Source organism: Artibeus jamaicensis, unplaced genomic scaffold, assembly GCF_021234435.1.
Source record: "Artibeus jamaicensis isolate MK-2021 breed Jamaican fruit bat unplaced genomic scaffold, CSHL_Jam_final contig_354, whole genome shotgun sequence".
Taxonomy (NCBI): domain Eukaryota; kingdom Metazoa; phylum Chordata; class Mammalia; order Chiroptera; family Phyllostomidae; genus Artibeus; species Artibeus jamaicensis.
The window spans coordinates 15,886,693-15,909,658 of record NW_026521803.1 but is presented as its reverse complement, the minus strand read 5'-3'; the positions used below and the strand labels follow the sequence as shown (position 1 = coordinate 15,909,658).

Genomic DNA, 22,966 nt, shown 5'->3' with positions numbered 1-22,966 from the left:
CTTAAGGAAACAAACCTTATTGTAAGTTGAGGAGAATGTGTATTACAAAAATACAAATAAAGAAACACTAACCCTATTTTCAACAAAATGGTTAATACAACTTCAGAGGCACTGATATTTGAATGGGGTTTTGGAGATGGGTAGGGGTTTATGAGAGTGATGACCAGATGAAAGCATTCCAGTGTAGGCACAGCACAAGCAAAGACAAGGAGGGCAATAGCATGGTGTGACTAAGGCAAGGCACTTGGCAAGTGCAATTAGTAAATTGTAAGGAGTAATTGGGGATGACAGGGCAGGGGTCAGTTTGTGAATAAGCTTATTTTCCATGTTAGACTTCATGCCGTAGAGAAAACACAGCTAGGGGTCATTGGCTGTATTTAGGTGGGGGAGTACCGGGTATCAGTAACAGTTTTCCCTGTATTATTTAGCAGCACTATGCATCTCAGGCATACGACTCAAGGCTGGAAGCCCAGTTAGGAGATGCTTCCCAAAGCCCCATAGGGAAATAGTGGGAGCCTGGCCACAGCAGTGGATCTGGGATGGACAGGAAGGCATGGGGACTGGAGTCCTTACCTGACAGAAGTAACTTTCCATGAAGTTCATATTCAGACCTCCTTCTCTACACTCCCTCATAGAATTTCTTCTTAATGTTCCAGAATATTCTTGACATGTCTCAGGTCCTCGTGGTGTTTTAACTGCATCAGTTAATTCAAATCCTCTCATTCTTTCTTCTTCTCCCATATCTTGCGTTTCTCTACCACAATACTCATTTGTGTAAACCCCTGAAAGTGTAAATCAAATTAAATTTACTACATGTAGGTTATTATAGACTGTAAATCAGTAATTTACTTTAACGGATGGTTCCTTCATTTAAGTATGCATTTGTTAGAAAGGAAAAAAATGAAGGTGAAATTTAAATACAGGAATAATAAATATGATATTAAGTTCAAAATAATATTATTAACTAATCTTTTAATTATTTTGTTAATTGTTTTTGGTAGTTATAAGTTGTACTAGAAGAGAGGGCTTACAAAAAGCACAGATGTAAAAAAAAACTATGCTTTAGAGATTATTTTATTTATTTATTCATTTATTTATTTTATTTATTTTAAAGTAAACAGTATGAGAATAAACCAATGTACTAGAAACACAGAGCCTCCAGCAAAGGCCCTGAATGACGGCTTTCAGAGAAGCAGCCATGGCCACGGCCGGGTGAAAGTTTTACATGGGGTCTTGACTTTGCACTTGGATGTGAGATGTGAATAGGTTACAGTATTCTAGGTACATGAGATAAAATGATGGCCTAGACTGTAGAAGTGCCTCGGGCAGGGACATGTTGACATGGGAAAGGTGTCTTATGGTTGAATATATTAAAACTCATGATTTAAGGGGCAATATATTTTACATACTTTTATTACTTTGGTGCCTTTCACTGTGCTTTTTTCAAGTTTGGGTAAAGTTTGAGACTTAAATTTGAGAGAATAAAGGTATAAATATATGCTGGTAGTTTTGACAGGTTTTAAGAACTAATTGAATATCAATAAATAAGAAAGATATAGAAGGATGAGTTTCTGCTTCTGAGGAGGGGAGACTTTGGTCTCATTAACAAAAATCAATATATCAGGAGGAGAAATAGATATAAAGACAGGCATGTCCAGTTTTTGAGTAAGGTCCAGTTCTTCAAGTTACAAACATGCTGTGCCTCTTGCATTTTAGAGTTCAAAGAAGAAAAGTCATGATTACAAGCTGCTTGAAAACTGAGAGAAGAATAACAGAATCAATAATATTTACTTACCTTGAAACAAGGAGAGATGGTGCAACTCTTTTCAAAAGTATAGGAAGTTTTTAAAAGTTAATTGTTCTTTTTATGAGAGTGGTAGTTATTCACTTACAATTCACTAATTGTCCCCTAGTGTCGGCCTGTGAGTTGGTCTAGACCCCTGTTGTGAAGGGGGCTCCACTGGTAATCTGACCCACGTGCAGGGAGACACTCGACCACATGCCCACAACCTCAGATGAGATTTTTGAAAGATTTTGATGGTGTCTCATCCGCTTTCATTTTGATAAGGGGGATGAAGCTCTGTAGGTTAACATTTATGGTGATGCTGAGAATGGATGAAGTGTTTAATTCTGTCCTGATAGCAGCTGAAGTCAGAGTGATTTTGAACCATTCATGAATTGTGGAGATAGATTCCGGTCTCAATAAATGAGAGCAGATCTATTAAATAGTATTGTGCTTTAATTCTAATCAATATTTTGGGGGAGTAAATTTAATATCAATAAATAAGCACAGATTTATGTTAAATGGGTTGTACTTTAATTCTAATTCATATCCTCCAGGTAAATAAGATTTACTCTATTGAACAACAACAACAACAATAAGTACAACTGATATCGGCTTGTGGTTACAATTTAGTTATTCTTTCCTATTTATTGAGATCCTAATCAGGTTATTTCCTAAATGTTCTCTGATGGTTGAGAATGATTTTAACAATTTAACATGTAACAATAATATTTACTGTAGGGTTTTCCTTATCATTTATTTTGCAATCAGTTATTTAAAAAAGAAAAATAAACATGTTCTTATTTGAAGGACACCTGGACAAAGCCAAAGGGGGGTAGGACCCAGGGTGGGAGGTGGGGATGGGTGGGGTGAGGGAGAGTGGCTGGGGGAAAATGAAGACAACTGTATTCGAATACCAATAAAAAATAAAATAAAAAGTAATAACGAGAATATTTTTAAGACAAAACAATTGAACAGCAAAATATGCTAACAGACAACAAAATTCCTTCTGAGTCATTTGAGTTATTAAAAATAAAAAAAATTAAACTCTACCTGAAGTGTCAACACATTCAATCACATTTGCATTATCCAGTGGTATTTGTGTCAAATCCTAAAAGACAAGAAATAACATTTTGTCAATTGTAATGACTTTTCTATCTCTAGTTATACCTTGGGTTAGTTGTCAAATTAACTAAGATTTCCTGAACGAATACTACTTAGGAACCTGTCGAAATTTATTTAAAACAGGAACCTCATTCAGAAAGCCTCCCCTGAAGACTTCCGCCTAATTTTGATGCACCTCTGACCCCTCTCCATTTTCCTCATTGGCTTGCCCAGAACAGAGAATGGCATAGACTGGAGGTGACCACCCATGTCCAGTTTCATGTGCACAAGGCTGAGTTTAGGTGTCAACCATAGTCTGTTTTTTACAGATCTGCACTCACCATCAGCTGGGGCTGTGGTCCTTCTACTGCCCACGAATGAATTGCTCCATCTGAACATTCAGGAACAGGCTCAAAGCCGGCTCCCCCACCGGGGGCACCTCCACAATCACAGCAGATCAACAAAAATGGGACCACTGGTGGTGAGAGGATGGGAATATTGAAATTAGCAGCAGGGCATTTTAAAACAAAATGACTTGCTTTTTGTGATTAAATTTGAATCCCTAATATAACCCCATTTGGTCCTAAAATTATTATGAAGGTGAGAAAATAAACCGAGTAATGGTGAGATATCAAAATCAATGTGAGATTCAGTATACTAGATTACAATCAATTTTCATCTGTTACATGGGATTCAGACTGCAATAGTGTGATACTTTTGAAACAGATGGGTCTTCCCCCATCATTACTCAGGAAAATAGTAAAGGAGAGAAAAAGAAAGTGGGAAGGCCAGTCCAGAGGTTTGATTTGTTCTTGTCTTTATTTTTCTCCTTTCACACATGCCTGACCTTTTATTTCAACAGTAACCCCTTCTTCATGCTTTAAGCCATTATCCTCTCTGAGGCTATTATCTGCCCCTAGACAGATACCTTTTCTTGAACTCACTCACACACAGATAAAGAACATTACACTGCTTAACAATGTCTTTTTCTATTGACCAGCTGGATTTTTCTTAACTACATAAGTTTCTATCCCAGGGTGTTTTACATAATATGATCTTAAATAATGATTTGGAATGAATAGGTATATGAAGGGAAGGATGTGTAAATTTCTAAAAAGGAAGGAAGGAAGGAAGGAAAGAAGAAAGCAAGGCAGGCAGGGAGGAACGCAGTGAGGAGAGTAATAAGACAGAGGGAAATGCTGGGCCAGCCTGGGTTCCTGAGAAGAAGAGAAAGTGTCTGCACCCTTCTTGTTACCTGCCTGTCACTACCCGCCCCCCCACCCCACCCCGCCTGGAGGACAATGTGTTGTGCCCCAAATGTATTCATAGGCAAAGCCTTCAGTGAGATTCTAATGCAGAGAAAGAGGGCAACTCTGATCAAAACTGATGGTGGAAAGGTGACCACAGTCAACTCTGGGCTGCCTGCCCACTGACAGCTGAGCTTCTGGCTGCTGGGCCCCCTCCAGGCCCCCTGCTCACAGGGCCACTGATGGTGGGGGCAGAGGTTGTCCTGAGACTCCCAGCAGGGCCTGCAGATTCATCTGCTGGGTTACAGACATTTGTGCTTTAAAAGAAAAAGCATCTCACAAATCACCACTCACACCATCACATGATTACCCTTCTGAAACAGAAGTGGCCTCAGCAGCTCTTTCTAGACAGGAACCTGGGCTGGGCCTGGTGAGGGGAGTGAAGAACCCACACAGCTCCCTGCCACTCTGAGTTTTCTGCTTCTAAATTCTGACTTCTCTAGGGGCTTCTAATTCTGGTTTAATGACTTCGAACTGTTGACTCTCTTAAGCCAAAGGGAAAGCTGTTATTCTCTCTGCTCCCCTCTCCCAAAATATTCTTATATACCAAACAGTTTTTAATGTTTTCGAGCCTGAGGTTTGATGTTGTGTCTCTGGATAAAAACACAGGGCGCTTTGCCAGCATTGTTTTCACTTGTAACTGTTTTGTATATGTTTGCTGTTTTAAATGTCAAGATTACTTCTGAGTCCTAAACACATAATATGTTTAAAATGTGCATGTGAAATGGTATATCTATGGTGTTTAGAAAAATATATTTGTTGTATGTCAATTATTGTTAGTGTATTTAACTCAGTAGAGCTAAGCCTCAAGGCATGACTATTAGTGGTCATTTTTTCAGTGTAAGAAATGATATGCACATTTTTTTTTAAAGAGAGGCGGGGAGGCGGGGGAGGGAGGGAGAGAGAGAAGGAGAAAAAAAGGAGAAAAGTAATTTTTGGTGTTTTGTTTTCTTGCAAATATGTCAGGCTTAGATATAGCTTTGAATTTAGAGGTATTTGATTCTAAAGCCCAAATATTATTTATAAATCTTTTATTAAGGACACTACTCAAACACAGTCATCAATATAAAGGGAAATTCAAAGTTAACAGTTTTGTTTTTTTTCGATAGAGGTAATTAGCACCTGGGTAAATTGTTACCTTGAGAAACATTAAAGTTTTAAAATGTTGGTTAATAATTAATACATCCAAAGCAGGAAAATTGGGGAATTGTATCTTCTTATATATTTTAGGTTATATTTTGCAAATTTGGTAGCATTTTTCTTGCCTTGGTTTATTTTGGTAAGAATGTTGCCTTTTTTAACCTTCTCCTCATTTAATAGAAGTGTTTTCATGGCTATTTCCATTTCTTATGAGCAAATAACAATGAAATCCTAATACTTCACCTATTAGTTCCTTGTTTCTTGGACTTTATTTTCAACTATAGGAAAAGATCCTCCACTTTAAGTTGTGCTGATAGCATGTCCAAAATCTTTGTGGTTTTGACTAATTCAATTTTTTTTCATAATTTCAAAAGGGTGAAAGTTATTTAAAATCAGAGAAAATCCAGTTCACTAATAAACATAGTGTGAACTATGTATTGTATAGCTGTTTATATACTAAAAGAAAATGAAGGTAGAAAAAATGATTCAGTGTGGACTGCTCTGATTTCATATTTTATGTGTGTATGTTTTACTTAAATAATACCTGAGGTATCCTCTGTCACTACGATTTTATGATTCTATGCTAAAAATGGCAATGTTTACTTTAATAGTAGTGTGTAGATATCAACCTATTCACTTTAGAGCTTCCCTTCTCATTCCTCAGAGACTGTAGGGCCAGCTCATCTCCACTGTAATATCTACCATCCTCCAAGGGAACGTTGAAGACCATTTAGAGAATCCATTGGATATTACACTCATGGTTAGATACTTCATGAGATCTAATCCAATGACTATAAATATGATGTATCTCTAATGTTTCTTTGTGGGGTACTTCTTTTTCATCATCAAAGCCACGTTATGTCATAATAGGTGACAAAGTCGGGCTCAGCAAGTTAAAGTAAGCTTTGAAAGTCTCAGACAATTACATTTGGAAGCTGAAGTTTAACCCTACATCTATCTGACTCTCTTCCATTGAGTTTTACTGTAGCATGAAATCCCTTCAAGGTCTGGCGCCTGCCTATCTTTCTAGTCTCAACTGTCACCATGCAGTCCTGAACATCCTCTGGCTCTTCCTATTGGAGTCCTTTATGTCAGTGACCAGCACGTCATTCTGTGGGGAGTTTTTCCATAATTTTTTTCTTCTTGTATTGTGTTTTTTTTTTCTTGCTCATCAGGCCAATTCTGTTACTACCCCACTGATCATTTATTTTCTTTATGTAGGCTTTTCTGTTTTAACTGATTATTTCTCATTATCTTCTTCACTCACATAGCAATTTGACCTGCCTATTATGGGACTTTGTATTACACTGAAATTTAATGCAAAAAAGTTTTTCTCTTCTAGTGCCAAGCAGCTGGATTTTTTTTGGTCAATCCAGCACCAAATGGAGAACTCCCTTGATAGCTGAACAAAATAAGCATTTGTAAAATGTATTCATCAAAAGATCAAAAACTTCTCACAATTTTTGAGGTGTGGTACATAGGAATTGAACTGTTAAAGTACTTACATCCTAGGACCAAGAATCCCATGATGAGTAGTCCAATGCCAGCAGGACCAAAATGCACATTATCTTTGATAAGGGGCACACCTGTTATTACTCTGTCATCTGTGTTTTTAATAGTACTAAAAGTAGTAGTATGTTCAGGTTTATCTCTGTCATCAGCTTTTATAGTAGTAGTTTTAAGAATTTCCCAGTCACCATCTTCTAGGTTCACAAGAACTGTACCAGTACAAGTTCTTTGAAGAGCATCTGAAACAAGGTTTGAAAATGGAAGAAATATTTTATATACTTAGTATAATAATTATTGGACATACAAAACTATTTTCTTTTTGAATCAATACTTATTTCAATGTCTTTAGTTCCATCCATCAGTCACTTTCCAAATTGTCCCTTGTTCACGAATCAGTTTTAAATCAAACCATTATGACTACTAGTGCTCCTGAAAAACTGTCTCATGTGTTGAGAAGCATAAACAGCAAATGCCACAGAAAGTAAGTATTGGCCAGTGGTGTGTTGAAAGCCACAGTGGAGGCATTTCTAGACTATGTTCTTGCACATTCACTTTGTTTCTCAAGCAGATATTCCTAATTTGCTTTCTTTTGTCCTTTGAAGTTTCCATATGTCACTGTATTTCTTGACCAAACACAGGGGTAGGGATATTTGTTATTTGTTTCAACTTCACTGCTTTATATTTGCTGTTTATTTCAACCAACCAAGCAACCAGTATTCAAAACAGTGGACTGATTTTGAGTCCTCATGGTACAAAGGGCAGTACATTAAAATACATCTACATTTGGATCAGCAGGCACATGGGCTGAGGCAGAGCTGTAGTAATGACTGCAAAAGGGTGCAAAGGGACTTTTTGTGGTGATGAATATGCTCTAGATCTTGTTTTGGGCAATGTAAATATGGATATGTACATCTGTCAAAGCTTATCAATCTATATACATTAATAAGGCATATTCATTAAATGTAAATTATACCTCAATAAAGTTGAATAAGGAATATATTTGAATCTATATTTGTGTCCTTATCTTGCAACAAAACTAGTCCATTTAAAAGCTATCAAAGTAACCATGTATTCAATCTATTACAATTTAACCCCAAAATAGTATAGGTGAGAGATGATAAAAAAGATATTTTTGAATGAAAAAAATTGCTCAGATCAATATTAAAAACATTATTGTAATCATTTATCTTGATTTACAAAGTCAGTCATATTTCACGCCTATTGAAATGAATGGAAGCTACTTGTATGCAGCTACTTTGTATTTTGTATGCAGTTGCTCTAACTATTCTCTCCTAAGTTACCTTAGAAGAAATGTATTCATCACATCAGTACTGTTTGTTTCCTGCAGGACTTGAATGTGAAAATTCATGATTAGCAACTGCTCACTCTAGAAAAACCACATTAATGAAAGTTCCAGATATGACTGTTTTCTCCCTTAGAGGTAAGATTTCCAAAGGTAGCATCTACCATGTCAGAAAGGTTCCTCATCAACAGGTGCTAGCAGGCCAGACTTCCGTGGTCCTAGTAATTCTTGCTGCAGTGTAGGGATGATGTTGATGGAACATTAGCCTTTTCTCCAACCCACTTGCAATTATTTACATGCAGTTATTACTAAAGCAATTTTGAAAATTCCAATATAATCTTTTTTCTCCTATCTATTCCCCCAACTTTATCGAGATATTATACTTGACATGTAACACCATGTAAATTTAAGGTATACAATGTGATATTTGATACACTTATGTATTACAGTATGATTATTACCATGACAGTGTTAGCTATTATTTCCATCATACCACACAGTTTCCATTGCTTGTCTTTTGGTGGTGAGAAAATTCAAGATCTACTCTTTCAAGTATATATCATTAGTAAAATATTGTTATCTATAATTACAATGCTGTAGATTAGATCCCCAGAAAATATTTATTTAGTAGCTAGAAGTTGTAGTTTTTGACAAACATCTTCCCTTTTGCCCCTTTCACCAGCCTTTTTCCTGCTATTTTAAGTGCTTTTGTGTCACATAGATTATTTTTCATATTTTGAACACTTAATCTTTTAAATATTATGCAACCCATATTTATGAAGCTAAGTTTGCTGCAAAAGTCATTATAGCATATCATTTAAAGAAAGAAAATGTGATTTATTATTCAAATTATATACACACTGCTCTACTCCTGTCTATGAACTCAGGTCATGTAAAGCTAATTTTGTCCAGCTGCAAGGGAAGAGAAGTAGAAGTATATATGTGCCTGCCAGTGCATAGCATATATGCTCAACTACTGTTTGAATTATTATAATCTACCCCATTAAGAATTATTACTAGTAACACTACTAGCTTATTTCTTTATAGGATAAAGAAATGGATAGATACTGTATATAATTTGAAACATAGTATTTTATAAGGAAGCAAAACAAAAACAAAGATAAAACAAACTGATAATTGCACTACCTGAGCACAACCTCTGTTGATATTCTGTTTTGTTATCTCTTGGTCTTAATTATAATGCCTATAATTTACATATTATTTACATTTCATTGATAGATCATATGGCTCATTCTGTTTTACATTTTTTATTTTGCATTTAAGAATTCTTCCATATTTAAAAAATCATTTAATTAAAATGATTTCTGATGACTGCATAATTTCATATAAAGTGGACAATGGTTTACCAACCCAGTTACCTGTTATTGACATTGCTCTCTACATTTACTTATTATAGATAATGCTACAAGTAACATCTATAGGGACTGTCTTCTATATTAAGGGATTTTCCTAAGATTCTTGAAATTTGATAAAAATAATGTAATGAATTTGTTTAACATAATTATTTTTATCTCTGTCATATTAACATAAATGTTAGCTCAGTGGTCAGCCTTTGTCCATTGGTGTAACCCTAGAACCTGGCACAATGGCTGACGTTCGGTTGGGATTCAACGTATAGTTTCAGAGTTAAGATATCCCTGGAAGTACATCACAGAGAAGTTTAAATCCCGTCCATGATAGCAAATCCCATGCCTTTCATCTCAGCTCTGCTGATTCTAATGTTACTGTTTTGTTGTTGTATTTATCATTACCGTCACATGTAATATTTATTTTCAGAAGGTTGCAATTTTTGATGAGAAAAGGCATTCTTTTTCCTTGCCAGGAGCCTAACAATTTTGTAAGCTAAGTTCTAGTTTTTACTTCATGTCTCTAATTAAGCTTGATGTTGGATGTAAGAAAGGAGTAAACTAGTAATTACTTAAGCCTATTTCAGCACTGAATCAAAATAAGATATAATAATAGATGGAATCACATTTTTATTTGTAATATTAGTTTTAAAACTACATGTAGTTATTTTAAAAAAATTTTTATTTATCTGTTTTTAGAGAGAGGGGAAAGGAGAGAAGCATCAAGTTTGGTTGCCTCTTGCGTGCCCCCTGCTGGGGACCTGGCCTGCAACCCAGGCATGTGCCCTGACTGGGAATCAAACCAGCTACCCTTTGGTTCACAGCCCTCACTCAGTCCACTGAGCTATACCAGCCAGGCACTACATTTATTTTTGATTGATTGTGGAAAAAATTATAATTTTGAATTGTTTAATGATTTTTAAAATGTTATTTTATTATTATTTTTATTTTCTCATTTGTCAAGCAAGTGGAAACTGTCAACCCTGTTTTAGGATGATTGAAGAGGAAAAAGAGAGGGAGGAAGATGACTAAAGTGACAAGTACTGCTTACTAGCATTACCCTGAGGAACTTCCCTCCTTCAGTGACCAGCCTCATTTAATTTTATTGGTTTTGAAGAGTAATATAAGCATGTTGTTTACACAAAGTTTTACATCAACTTTTTAAAGATTATGTAAAGTTCAGTTAGCTTGGCTTCTGGACTATTTGAAAATAATTTTACAAAACATACAATTTAAAATATTCAATTATTTACATTAATAAGGGCTAATAGTTATTGAACATCTAAGTGCTTTACATGTAGTAACTCAAATGCATATTGAAGGGTGAGGGGAAAAGATGGGTTAAATAACTTCTCTAAAATCCTGTACCTAGTAAGTACAAGATGCCAATCCAGTTTCACTCCAGAGCTCATGGTCTTATTCACTAAATTATACTGCCTTTCATATCATTAAAGATTTAGTTATACAATACCCAATATAACAAGTTTTGTTAGTAAGATAATTACTTCAAAATGCAATGATTAAATTTTAACTTCTGAGTATATATATAACTTCATCCAGAAGGAAAAAAAATAAACTGATTAATTAATCTCTTACCGTCTATAGACAGAATTGTTCCTTTGTATTTCCCATTAAGCATATGATATTGATCCCAGGTAACTTTTTTTCTCAAAGTAATGATGCCTGTCTTTGAGTCAATAGCGAGCAGGTCAGCTGGATTATTTCCCATTACATATCTGTATTTGAAAGATAACAGTACAAATTAATGTCAGCTCTCTAATAGGAGAGAGAGATTTTGTTTATAAAATGTTTGGTTATAAAATGTTTCCAGTCAGTGGGTCAGCAGTTATGATCCCTGCATATACTTTTCAGTTATTAGAGACAATTTTTTTTTCAGGGCAGTTCCAGGTGTTTGAGGACACCGAGAAATAGACAAAGATGTAAACTTAAGAAAAAAGAGTTTCTGAGCAGCCACTCCTGGTGGAATGTCTCTTATACCCACTTGGTTGTCGGAATTTCCCTTTGATACTTGCAGTCTCACTTCATTTGACTTTGGTACCATCAGTGCTATCCTGGAAGACCCTGATCCTAGGACTTCCTGAGCTCATTAACAATTCTAAAGTATTCTCTTACCACAGAAGTTACTTCATCATTAGCTCGGCCTCCCTATTTCCACTCTCCATCTTCATATGCACAATGACTTCACAGAACTTCTTTTGAATTCTGAACTATGCATGTCCTTTCCTTGTGCTCCTGTCCTATTCTCTGTTTTCTTTTCTCTCCTCCTCATCTTCCACCTCCATGTCTTTTCCCCTCATTTACATTTGTTAAGGAAATACTGGTTAGTAACTTTTTGTCTCGGGGGTTGGGCCAAACTCAGGGACAAGAACTTTAAGAGGACCCAGGGGTGGGGGTTGGGGGTGACCTGCCCTCAGTGAACTCAGGTCTGCAGGTGGTGAGGACTTTATCAGCAGTGGGGGGACAGTGTGATGAGAGCACTAACAGCAGTGCTCACGTGGTGTGAGAAGAGCACAGACAGAGACCTTTCAGAACTCAGTAGTGAGGCCTTTCCCCACTGTGATGCTGGATCACAAGCACTTGTGTAAAACAGACGTGCACGCAGTCACACAGATTTTTATGATCAAGGAGAAATGTTTGGATATGCAAAGTTAAAAAAGTTACATCACCTGACTTTCCTTTAATCAACCTCATTTTTCAGACCAAAGTTATCAAAGGCCAATACCAACTAAGTGCTGATTAAAGCAAAGAGAGTAACTAAATCTAATGGATCTCAATCTGGGCAAACAGGCAATGGGGAAATCAGTCCATGCAACCTTCCAGGGAAAGTAACCTTGATATGTGGTGATCAGCTAATTGGTCAACGAAATGTATAAATGCAGGTGTGTGAAACTCTAAAGATATAATAGTTCCACAATGAATAGCTTCACACTTTTACATCTTACATGTTGCACCAATTTTTATATGTTCTTAAATACTCTAAATTAAGTAATAATTCAGTAGTTAGTGTTTTTATTATTAAAGGATGGCTTTTAAATAATGAAAAATATTTTAATTCATACTTAACATTTCTAAAAAGAACATATGTATTTAATTCAATATGTGATGAAAATGAGTTGAAAATGTCAGTCTTACCTAACAGTTGTTGAAGGGCCACCAGTATCCAGATCAATAGCTACAAATTCTCCCACTTTATAATTTTGTTCCATATTACGAGTTACTATAAATGTCTTTGAACCTGGACGGAATACTGAGTCTTCAATTACATTTAACACAGTCACTGAGATTGCAGTCGCTGTGACCTTGTATCGGGACATAATGGAATGATGAAATTCAGCTTTATTTCTAACACCAATGCTAAGTTGTAGATTCTTCACAGCTTCATAATCTAGGGGCTAGAAAATACAGAGTGAAATAATTTTACTGTCAGAAGAAAAGAAATTGTAGAAGCAAAAGACATTCTTTGATAGTAAGCAAAGAAAACTTTAGGCTTCTTTTAAAATTAAATATAGATACATATAAATATACAGTATATTCTTTCTTTACCTCTAATTCAGTACAAACACATAAAATATACATAGCAAGAAAAAATCCAATTGTTTTAGATCCTTTGTTGTAAAAATTGACAATGTATGACACGAGTCCTAATTGTTGAACAAATTAAAAACTTAATAAAGACGGTCAATCCCTGCATTTTGTAGTGCAAAGACAGTTTATGTCAGCTCATATCATTTCATGTTATTCAGAAAGTAGTTCCATATACACAAATTATGGGAGGATACATTGTAGTTTCTACCATTTCATGCTTTGTCCATGAAGAACAATTTAGAAGAATTTCAGTTCTATAAATGTGACTTCTTGCAATAAGTCTGGTGTCTTTTTGTGTGTGTGTATATATATATATGTATATATATGTATATATATATATACATATACATATACATATGAAGAAGAAATGCTTATATTTTCAGGATATTCTGGAAAAATTATTTCATCTTATAAAATAATCAAGTAGTCATTTTTATTATAAAAGGGGGTTTCAATATCAGCTCCTGGATATAGCTGATTTTTCATTTTATGAAAAATCCCCTAACTATGCATTATACCAAATATGTTTTTCTAAATTTTCAGAAGAGAGTAACTTAGATGACCATTTATTCACAAACTGAACTCTTCACTTAGCAAAAATGTTTGGTCTTTGGTCTAATATTGTCTGTGTTGCAGTTCCAAGAATGGCTATAAAACTATGTATACATGTACATTACACAGAAATACAAATGCATATTATATATAGTTTATAATCATAAAAAGGAAATAATATGTGATGCCATATATGGGAGAAAAATCAAAGTCATTCCTGTTTCACAGGTAGAGATAGTGAGGAAAGATTAATTTTCTAAAGTAACATGGATGTTTTCTCTGGAACAGTTTAGGACTCAGTTTCCCCAGCATGGAATCCCAGGTAGTGTAGTGGAAAGAATATGGACTCAATAGCCAGAGGGATGTGGGTTTGAGTGTCAGCACTACCACTCACTAGTGATGAGACCTCCAGCAGGTTAGTGCTCTCGCTGAACCCCAATGCGTTTATCTGTTATGTGGGCACATCACCTATGGCAGGGATGCTGTGAGGAGCAGCCCAAAGCCTCTGCTCATGGCCTCACTAAAGGGAAGCTGTAGACGTGCTGACGCTTTATGAAGACATGAAACAAGTGATCGCACACTGCTAGGAGGACAGAATTCCTTAGGAGTCTGTTTCTGAGGACTATTCTGAAGGAAGGAAAGAGTGGGAAAGGAATTCCATTTTACTATAAAGGTCCACAGTGCGCACACCACGTACAGTCCATGTACAGCTTTCACGAATATCCATGCAGACTGGGTAGGTCCTGCAGCACAGGGTGGAACTTTCCCTCCCAGCTCCCTAGGGGCCCGACCTGGCCCCTCATCTCTCAGAGGAAATGCTGCTGCAGGGGAATGTGGTGCATCACTAGTGTGAGGGGGCACAGGAGAGCTCTAGGGACTTGGACCGAATCTCTGGTGCATTTATGTCATAAGAAAGTTGGGTCAGCAGCCACAAGGAGACAGGAAGGTGATTCTGCAGTTAGAGCTATTTAATTTCATAAAAAGACACTGGAAGAATGAAGAACTTTCATTTCGATGGTGAATATTCTTTTTTTTTGGTGAATATTTTTAATGCATAACAGTTGTCATATATGTTGTCACACACAATTTTTAAAGGCAATGTTAAATCTGATTTAAAAAATATTCTTATAAATAGTCTTAAAAAAACCCCTAAGGATTAACCATGCCTTTTTGTAAGGATAAAATAATTTTCTTGTTTGAAAATTCTTTCAATTCATATGATCTATGATGGATTACTGTGTTGATAAAGTGTTTCAAGTTAAAATTCAAGGCCTGTTTTCATAAAATTATATAAGCCTAAATACTATCTGTGAAAAAGCTCTATTGCATATACCATTTTTAAAATAGGAATTCCTTTCTTTTTCTGGCTCATATTTCTGGCATCTTAATACTTTATTTTAAGATTAACATTTGCAAAAAGACAAGGAGAATAAAATATTTAATATAATGATACCATACCTTAATAACCTTTAAAATTCCCACATTTGTTCTTTCATTCATTTCTATTGCAAACCAATTTCCCTCATTTCCAGAGATAAAGAAAATTACTGCTATCCAGTTAGCAGAAAACTCCTCATCCAAATCAATGACTCTAATTTTGAGCAATTCTGAATACAAAGCATTTTCTTTGACAGTTATGGAATACTGAAACGAGAAGAAAAAAAATAAGACCAAGCATGTGAGTGAGAGAACTGTAGTAGACTTATATTAAATGTTTATAGTTACCCATTATTTAGAAAAGGGATCTGTGTTTATAGTCAAATGTTTCATTTTTCAAATGTTTTCCTCTGTGCATTTAATAAACAAGCACTGGCAAAGTGCACATGTACATTTGGGTTGTATGTGACTAAGGATAACAGATACATCTATGAGTAGGAATATTCAAACAAATGTTAGAGTGCGGTGAGTGAAAAATTATTAATTTCAAAGACAAACACTTACTGAAGACAGTTCCGTGTAGGGGATGTTGTCATTGACATCGAGGATTTTAATGCTGCACTCGCACTGTGCTGACATGCCATCTGCCCCGCCATCTCGGTCTGAGCCTCTCACGGCAAGAGAATATTGGCCGTATTGCTGAAACACAGATCACAAAGCACAGCACAGTTGACTCAGACAGTCCTGATTCGGTCTCATGCAAAGTTCTTTTAAAATGTTGGCTCCACAATTACTTAAATCTATGGTGGTGATAAGGGTAATACAGATTGTTGACAATTCACAAACCTTACATGAATCAACTTGAAAGTTGCCACTTCTAGTTTCCAAAATATTTACCCAGCCTCATTTTATAAAAGCAACATTCCTTATTTTACGCTCTCATTTGAAAAATGTTTGTAAAGGATAGCGTGATTTAAGATGATCAGGAGGAGAGAGATTATGGTTTATCAAGATTTTTGGCTTAAGAATGTCATACCTTTGATAAGTAGGCCTTTGTTATGGAAAAAATAAAGAGATAAAAATGGTTTGCACTTTGGGGAATGGTTGTGGCAGTGGAATTATTGATGATCTGTTTTTTTGATTCTACTAAATGGTGCTTAAATTTTTAGAAACTGGTAAGGGTTATGACTGCTTTTCAAGAAACATGCACAAGGACTTCTGGCCATGATGGAGGTGTAGGTAGACACACTGTGCCTCCTTGAACAACCAAAATTAAGACAACAAAAATTTAGAAACAAAAAAACAACCAGTACTGACAGAAAACTGAACTGTATGGAAGTCTGACAACCACAGAGTTAAAGTAGACACATTCATCCAGACCTGTAGGAGGGGCAGAGTTGGGCAGCTGGAAGGAGAGGGGTCTGGCAAAAAAAAAAACAAAAAAAAAAAACCCAACAGTGGCTGGCGGACGGACCCCGGGTGTACAAGGCAGCAGTTGGCGGGCCCAGTGAGGTGGCGAATTGTGGAGGCGCGTGGCATGCAAGCTGGCTAGCGGGCCCCGTGGTCCCCCACTTGCATGCAGATAAACCAGGTGAAACTGGGGAGCGAGATAAACCTTGAAATTCAGGGTCCCAGCTTGGGGAAATAAAGCCTCAAAACACTGAAAACAACTGTGGGGGTTGAGGCACAGGGAGAAGCTCTCAGCCTTGCAGGAGAGTTCATTGGAGAGACCCACAGAGTCCCAGAATGCACACAAACCCACCCACACGGAAATCAGCACCAGAAGAGCCCAGTTTGCTTGGGGGAAGCAGTGAAAGTGACTGAAATCTGGAGCAAGTGCCATTGTTCCCTCTTGGACCTCGCCCCCACAGACAGGGTCACAACCCAGTTACGTGGGTTGCCCCACCCTGGTGAACACCCAAGGCTCCGCCCCTCACTATGTAACAGGCGTGACAAGACAAAAAAAAATGGCCCAAAGGAAAAAACAGATCAAAGCTCCACAGCAAATACAACTAAGTGATGAATAGATAGTCAACCTATCAGATGCACAGTTCAGAGCACTGGTGATCAGGATGCTCACAGAATTGGTTGGATTTGGTCACAAATTAGATGAAAAAATGAAGGTTATGCTAAGTGGAATAAAGGAAAATGTACAGGAAACCAATAGGGACAGGAAGGAAACTGGAACTCAAATCAAGGGAGGGGACCAGAAGGAAAAAAAGAAAGACCGAAACAGAAAAGAAGGAAGAAATAAGAATTCAAAATAATGAGGAGAGGGTTAGGAACCTCCAGGACATCTTTAAACATTCCAATATCCAAATTATAGGGGTACCATAAGGGGAAAAGGAAGAGCAACAAATGGGAAAATTATTTGAACAAATAATAAAGGAGAACTTCCCCAATCTGGCAAAGGAAATAGACTTCCAGGAAATCCAGGAAGCTCAGAGAGTCCCAAAGAAGTTGGACCCAAGGAGGAACACACCAAGGCACATCATAATTATATTAGCCAAGATTAAAATGAAGGAGAGAATCCTAGAAGCAGCAAGAGCTAAAGAGCCAGTCACCTACAAAGGAGTTCCCATCAGACTGTCAGCTGATTTCTCAAAAGAGACCTTACAGGCAGGAAGGGGCTGGAAAGAGGTATTCCAAGTCATCAAAGACAAGGACCTACATCCAAGATTGCTCTATCCAGCAAAGCTTTCATTTAGAATGGAAGGGCAGATAAAATGCTTCTCAGATAAGGTTAAGCTGAAGAAGTTCATCATTACCAATCCCTTATTTTATGAAATGTTAAAGGGACTTATCTAAGAAAAAGAAGGTAAAAAACATGTACATTAAAATGACAGCAAACTCACAATTATTAACAACCATACCTAAAACAAAACCAGAAGCAAACTAAGCAAACAACTAGAACAGGAACAAAACCACAGAAATGGAGATCACATGGAGGGCTAGCAACAAGGGAGTGGGAGGAGGAGAGAGGAGAAAAAGGTACAGAGAATAAGTAGCATAGATGATATATAGAGAATAGACAGGGGGAGGGGAAGAACACTATGGGAAATGTCCAAGCTAAAGAACTTGCAAGTATGACACATGGTCATGAACTAAAGGGGGGAAATGTTGGTGGGAGAGGGTGTGCAGGGTGGAGGGGAGTGAAGTGGGAGAAATGGGACAACTGTAATAGCATAACCAATAAACTATATTAAAAAAAAAGAATATCTGCTCTTATGGCATCCCAGTAAATGCAGAGTTCCTTCCCTCTTTCTTGTCTTCATTGCTAAAACTCTTTTGAGAAAGAGCTAAATAGTCAATTTCTTCTGATTGTAACTTTCTAACAAGTATAAGTCACTGATTTGTTTTCCTATTTCTAAATGCAACATTGATTTGGATGTTGCTTAATTTTTATCAATCATTCTGTTGATTCATTTTTCAAAGGAATCCATGGGCTGTCAGTAAGTGTGACACAGCAAGCAAAAGATTTTTGTCAGAGGAGCTCAAAATGTGCTGGATTAAAAAAAGGTAAACAAGTTGCTTAGCCTGTAAAATTTCTTGGAGCCTTGACCATGGTCATGCATTGACTCTCAGAGGTGGCGGATGTAACAGCAAAATACTGAAAACATATTTTATGTACTCTCAGAATACAGTTTTCTTAATTCGAGGCAAATCTGAAGTAAAATTAAATTAAAAAATGACAGTATGAAATGTATGTGAGGAATCCCCATATCTTCATTTGAAATAGGTTATTATATCATTGCCATTATGTGAAAAGATTATACATATAAAAATTAAAAGTACAGTTTCCTTTTTTCTCTCTTACTCTTGCTTTTAGAATCAATTCACATGAACTAACAACTCATTTTAAAAAGGGAATTACCTCTCTGTCTAGAAAATTATTCATTGTTCGAATTTCTCCAGTGTTTCTGTTGATAATAAACATGGGTGAATCAGAAGGTTCCTGGCTTATGATCTTGAAGGCTATTTTCGAGTTCAGATTATTGGGTTCATCCGCATCAGTAGCATTGAGTCTCATCACCAGCGTATCTAGAATATGAGGAAAATTGACTGCAGGTGGACAGTTTGCATTTTTGTTATAATACAGTATATGACTTTTTCGACAAGGTGTTAGGGTTAGTTGGTTCATATGATGTGCACTCTACCATTTTTCTTTCTCCTTCTCTAACATAGTCATATATCAGCTCCTCTCCATACCTTTGCATTGACAAAACATCACCTTTTACCAAGAACTATCAGATATTACTGATAGTTAGAAAACAGAGAAATGTTTTATCCTGCTATTCCATTTTCTATTCTAGTATAATGGCATTGTTTTAAGGTCACTGTGATGAAACAAAATGATCCTAAGGCCAGACCAATAGTTTGTCAACTTCCTAGCACTTTCTTGATATATAACCTTGGCCTCTGTTTCCATATCTGTAAATGTGAATGATAATCGGACTATCCTCTTTGAGTTCATGAGAGGATTAAGCAGCTTAAAGAGAGAAAATTATATACACTTCCTACTGAATAATGCATACTCAGTAAATTTATATTACTGTTCTGTTTTGTATGGTTTCTAGTTTAGTGCTGGGTAACTAGGTGTGTTAAAGAGAAGTTTATTTAACTAGTTACTTTGTCTTATCCCTCATCTTTACCTTTAATCCTATAAGTAGTTTTGACAAAAGACACCAGAGAATATGAAAACTTGCCAGTGTTCATATACTAGAATTTTTGTACACTCAAACTGTTTTAATCTGATGCAACTGTCAAAAGGACTGAAGAAACCTATATTACTTATTATAGAAAAATGTTCAAAATATGCTTGAATCAACATCCACATTGTATGCTAATAGGTAGAAAAGTTCCCCCAAATATGCATGTATATGTCTATGTAATTATAGAACATATGTACTTATGCAACTAATGACAGTACTTGCTAGTGAAAAGAAAAAAGCCAAATTTCCAATCCATTTTTACTACCCGTGTTGTGTGAATGGTTTTAAAACACATTTTTTAAATGATATTTTAACCGTTTATACTATAGGGAACATATTTTAATGCATAAAGTCAAGTGTAAGGATTTCTTAATTTATAAGAAGTTATACCACTTAAATATTAAAAGTAACTATGGTGAGTTAAATTCTGATAAAAATTCAAATGAAAATGATCTCTGCTCTTTTTCATAAGTGTAGCACAACCGTCAATACTGTGCTATGCAGTTGATATACTGTCCCTTCCAAGGGACTGAATATTTGGCAGTTAAAATGTTGCCGTTTACAGTGATCCATAAGGAGACCATCGCACCTTTGGATGGTCACAGCTTTGCAGGTGGATGCTCTGTCTAGTTACAGATTTTCTGGTGCCCCTCAATTTGTACCACTTGAGACATTCCGCTTTAAATGTGCATGGGGGGGTGCAAATAGGATTTGGTTTATAATACATTTTAAATGCATAAAATCAGTAGCTTGAATAGAAAGCCAAAACTACAACAAGAATAAGAACAACAAATATATATATATTTAGTGTCCCAAAGAAGTAACACTGTTGTGTGTGGTTGGTAGGGTATGTGATTGTCTTGCAGGAGATTGACAACACATTGAACATTTCCCCTAAAATATCATATGCAGTGCTTGAGTGTGATATTGTTATGTTACAGAATTATATGCTTGGTATTTTGTAATAAAACATTTTATGTAATAAAAAGGGGTGTTATTTGTGCCAGTCTATCTATCTATTTATCATCATCTATCTTTTATCTATTCAGAATACTTCTTTTGCATTTATTTGCTGTCAAAAAAGCTCTTGAATATTGTGCCACAAAATAAATTGCCCGTAAGTGATTTCTATGGGTGATTTTAAAGTAGTTTTTTTAAAGAAAGATTTTTTAAAAGGCAGCATGAATAAAAGTGGATGATACTGCCCTTTAAAATAGGCTGGGAGGCTGAATTCTCCACCCAGGGGCCGCGCCGACACTGTGCAGAGTCCTTTTGGAATTTCTCCTTAGAAATCCAGGACACAGCTTATATGTAAATTAGGTGAGAAAACGCTTTTCATTACTTTGGAGTTGCTCCTTGATTTGACAGATTGGAGCTGCTTCTGCCCTCGAAGGGAAAGCCTTTATGGAGATTTCCTCATGCCTCTGTCTTCTGCTTGGTTTTCTGTAATGACCTGTTACATTTGTGCTGTGCACACTGACAGCATTTAGCCTCAAGCTGACTGGCTGTTTAGAATGGTCTGAAAGCCAACATACTCTTGTTTATTTAATAAAGTTGATTACTTACTTGCATTAGAGTTTTCTTCTATTTGCCCTAGAAATGTAGACATAGAAAACACGGGAGGATTGTCATTTATATCTAAAATCCTAACTCTGAGCTCAAGAACCCTCTCCAAATCCTGGCCCTGAGCATTCACAGCCCGGCAGTAAATCTAGAGAAAAACAGGAAAGAAGAAGAATTATGTGATGCAACAAATATTAAGTTTTTACTTTGTTTGGAAACTATACTAGGCTACATATAGCTAAAAGGAAAATGAGACTTTATTTCCTACTGAAATGTAAGCACGGGCAGTACTTACAACCAACAAGGGGAGGCAAACATGAACTCAGAATACCATGTGAGAAAAGGTAATGCGATCACCAATTAAAGGAAGAACAAGAACACTATGATATGGTAGGAGGATGCAATGGTTGAGACAGATCTTAAAAGAGTACTTCCGCAGGTGGTGCTGGAAATTGTCAGGTTGTTCCAAGCCAAGGGATTCATGCAAGGAAGTAAACTAAGTGATGAAAATGCAGGTTTGAATGTAGGAATATGGAGGAATGGGTTTCAGGGTGTGGTAACAGAGAGTCACATGGGGGCTTCAAAGAAACAGCACTCATAGCTAGGTGGTGGCTATATGGGGCTTATATTATCGTTATTACTGATATATTAGGTGTGTACAAAAGTATAATGTATACGATTTAACCTATTTGGTATGTTTCATATACAAACATCATATTTTCACAAAAGCTAACAGTCTGGCATGCAGATTTTGAGTGTTTGGGAAAACAGTGTGGAAAACAAAGAAGGAATATTAATTAGGAAGAGAAGACCAAAGAATTAAAATAGTCTTAGGAATACAGACAAGCTGTATGAGTGAAAGCAACAAGCACAGATTACTATCTGAAGGCATTTTTGGAGATGGATTGAAGAGGTTTTCATAGAAGAGGTTATTAGATTGAGGAAGGTTTTATTTTCCATTTTAAGTATTAATAAGTGTGAACCATGATGGAAGCAACCTACAGAGCAGGCAGAAGAAACATGAAAAGTCAAAGTTGATAGAATAAGATTCCTCAATACCAGATGATTATGAGACAATGGAAACTCTTGAGATATATTTTAAAAACATAGAAAATTCATCTTGCTTTTGGATTTAATGTAGAACATATCTGAGCATGTGGAGAGAATTAGTTGTTGGAGTTTGTTGATTTGTAGGAATTAATTGTAGGAGGACTTGGATTTTTTAGTCTGAGAATTTGGCTTGAGGTCAGCTGCTTAAAATAGGAATGAAGTTAAGGGTTGGAAGAGTGAGCACTTAAGCTGGGTCACAGCTACTGTAAGGAATAGAGTAAGATTCTGTTAAAGAGGAACTAAGTCTTTCCAAGGCACATCCTGGGCTCAGCTGACCTTGAGCAACGTGCATTTTATCCTAAAGTGCCTTCACTCAGAGAAGGCTCCTGCGGTAGCTATAGAATCATCGCTTGGCATTGGAGTTACCAGAGACCAACATTCTCAACTGTATGTTATTAAAATTAAAAAAAAAGAAAAAGAAGGAAAGGTTGAGTACTTGCCCTTCCATGCAAATGCTCTAGCCTGCCACTGAGGCCAGATCAAGGTTAGCATTTTTGCTAAGGCACTTAAGCAAAACACTCATCTGCCTCTCA

The 22,966-nt window shown here is 36.4% G+C and overlaps 1 protein-coding gene across 1 annotated transcript in view; it reads right to left on the bottom strand.

Annotated features, from left to right (window-relative positions):
- The window catches only part of LOC119057860 (desmoglein-1-like), a 39,216-nt gene that overhangs the window by 4,592 nt on the left and 11,658 nt on the right, over positions 1-22,966 (bottom strand). Inside the window, exons 5-14 of the mRNA XM_037156792.2 lie at positions 21,327-21,471; positions 18,923-19,089; positions 15,613-15,747; positions 15,130-15,315; positions 12,667-12,926; positions 11,110-11,249; positions 6,840-7,082; positions 3,229-3,362; positions 2,837-2,894; positions 574-782 (exon numbers count right to left, since the gene is read on the bottom strand). Of these exons, the coding sequence (XP_037012687.2) occupies positions 574-782; positions 2,837-2,894; positions 3,229-3,362; positions 6,840-7,082; positions 11,110-11,249; positions 12,667-12,926; positions 15,130-15,315; positions 15,613-15,747; positions 18,923-19,089; positions 21,327-21,471 (1,677 nt within the window). The remainder of the gene's footprint in view (positions 1-573; positions 783-2,836; positions 2,895-3,228; positions 3,363-6,839; positions 7,083-11,109; positions 11,250-12,666; positions 12,927-15,129; positions 15,316-15,612; positions 15,748-18,922; positions 19,090-21,326; positions 21,472-22,966) is intronic.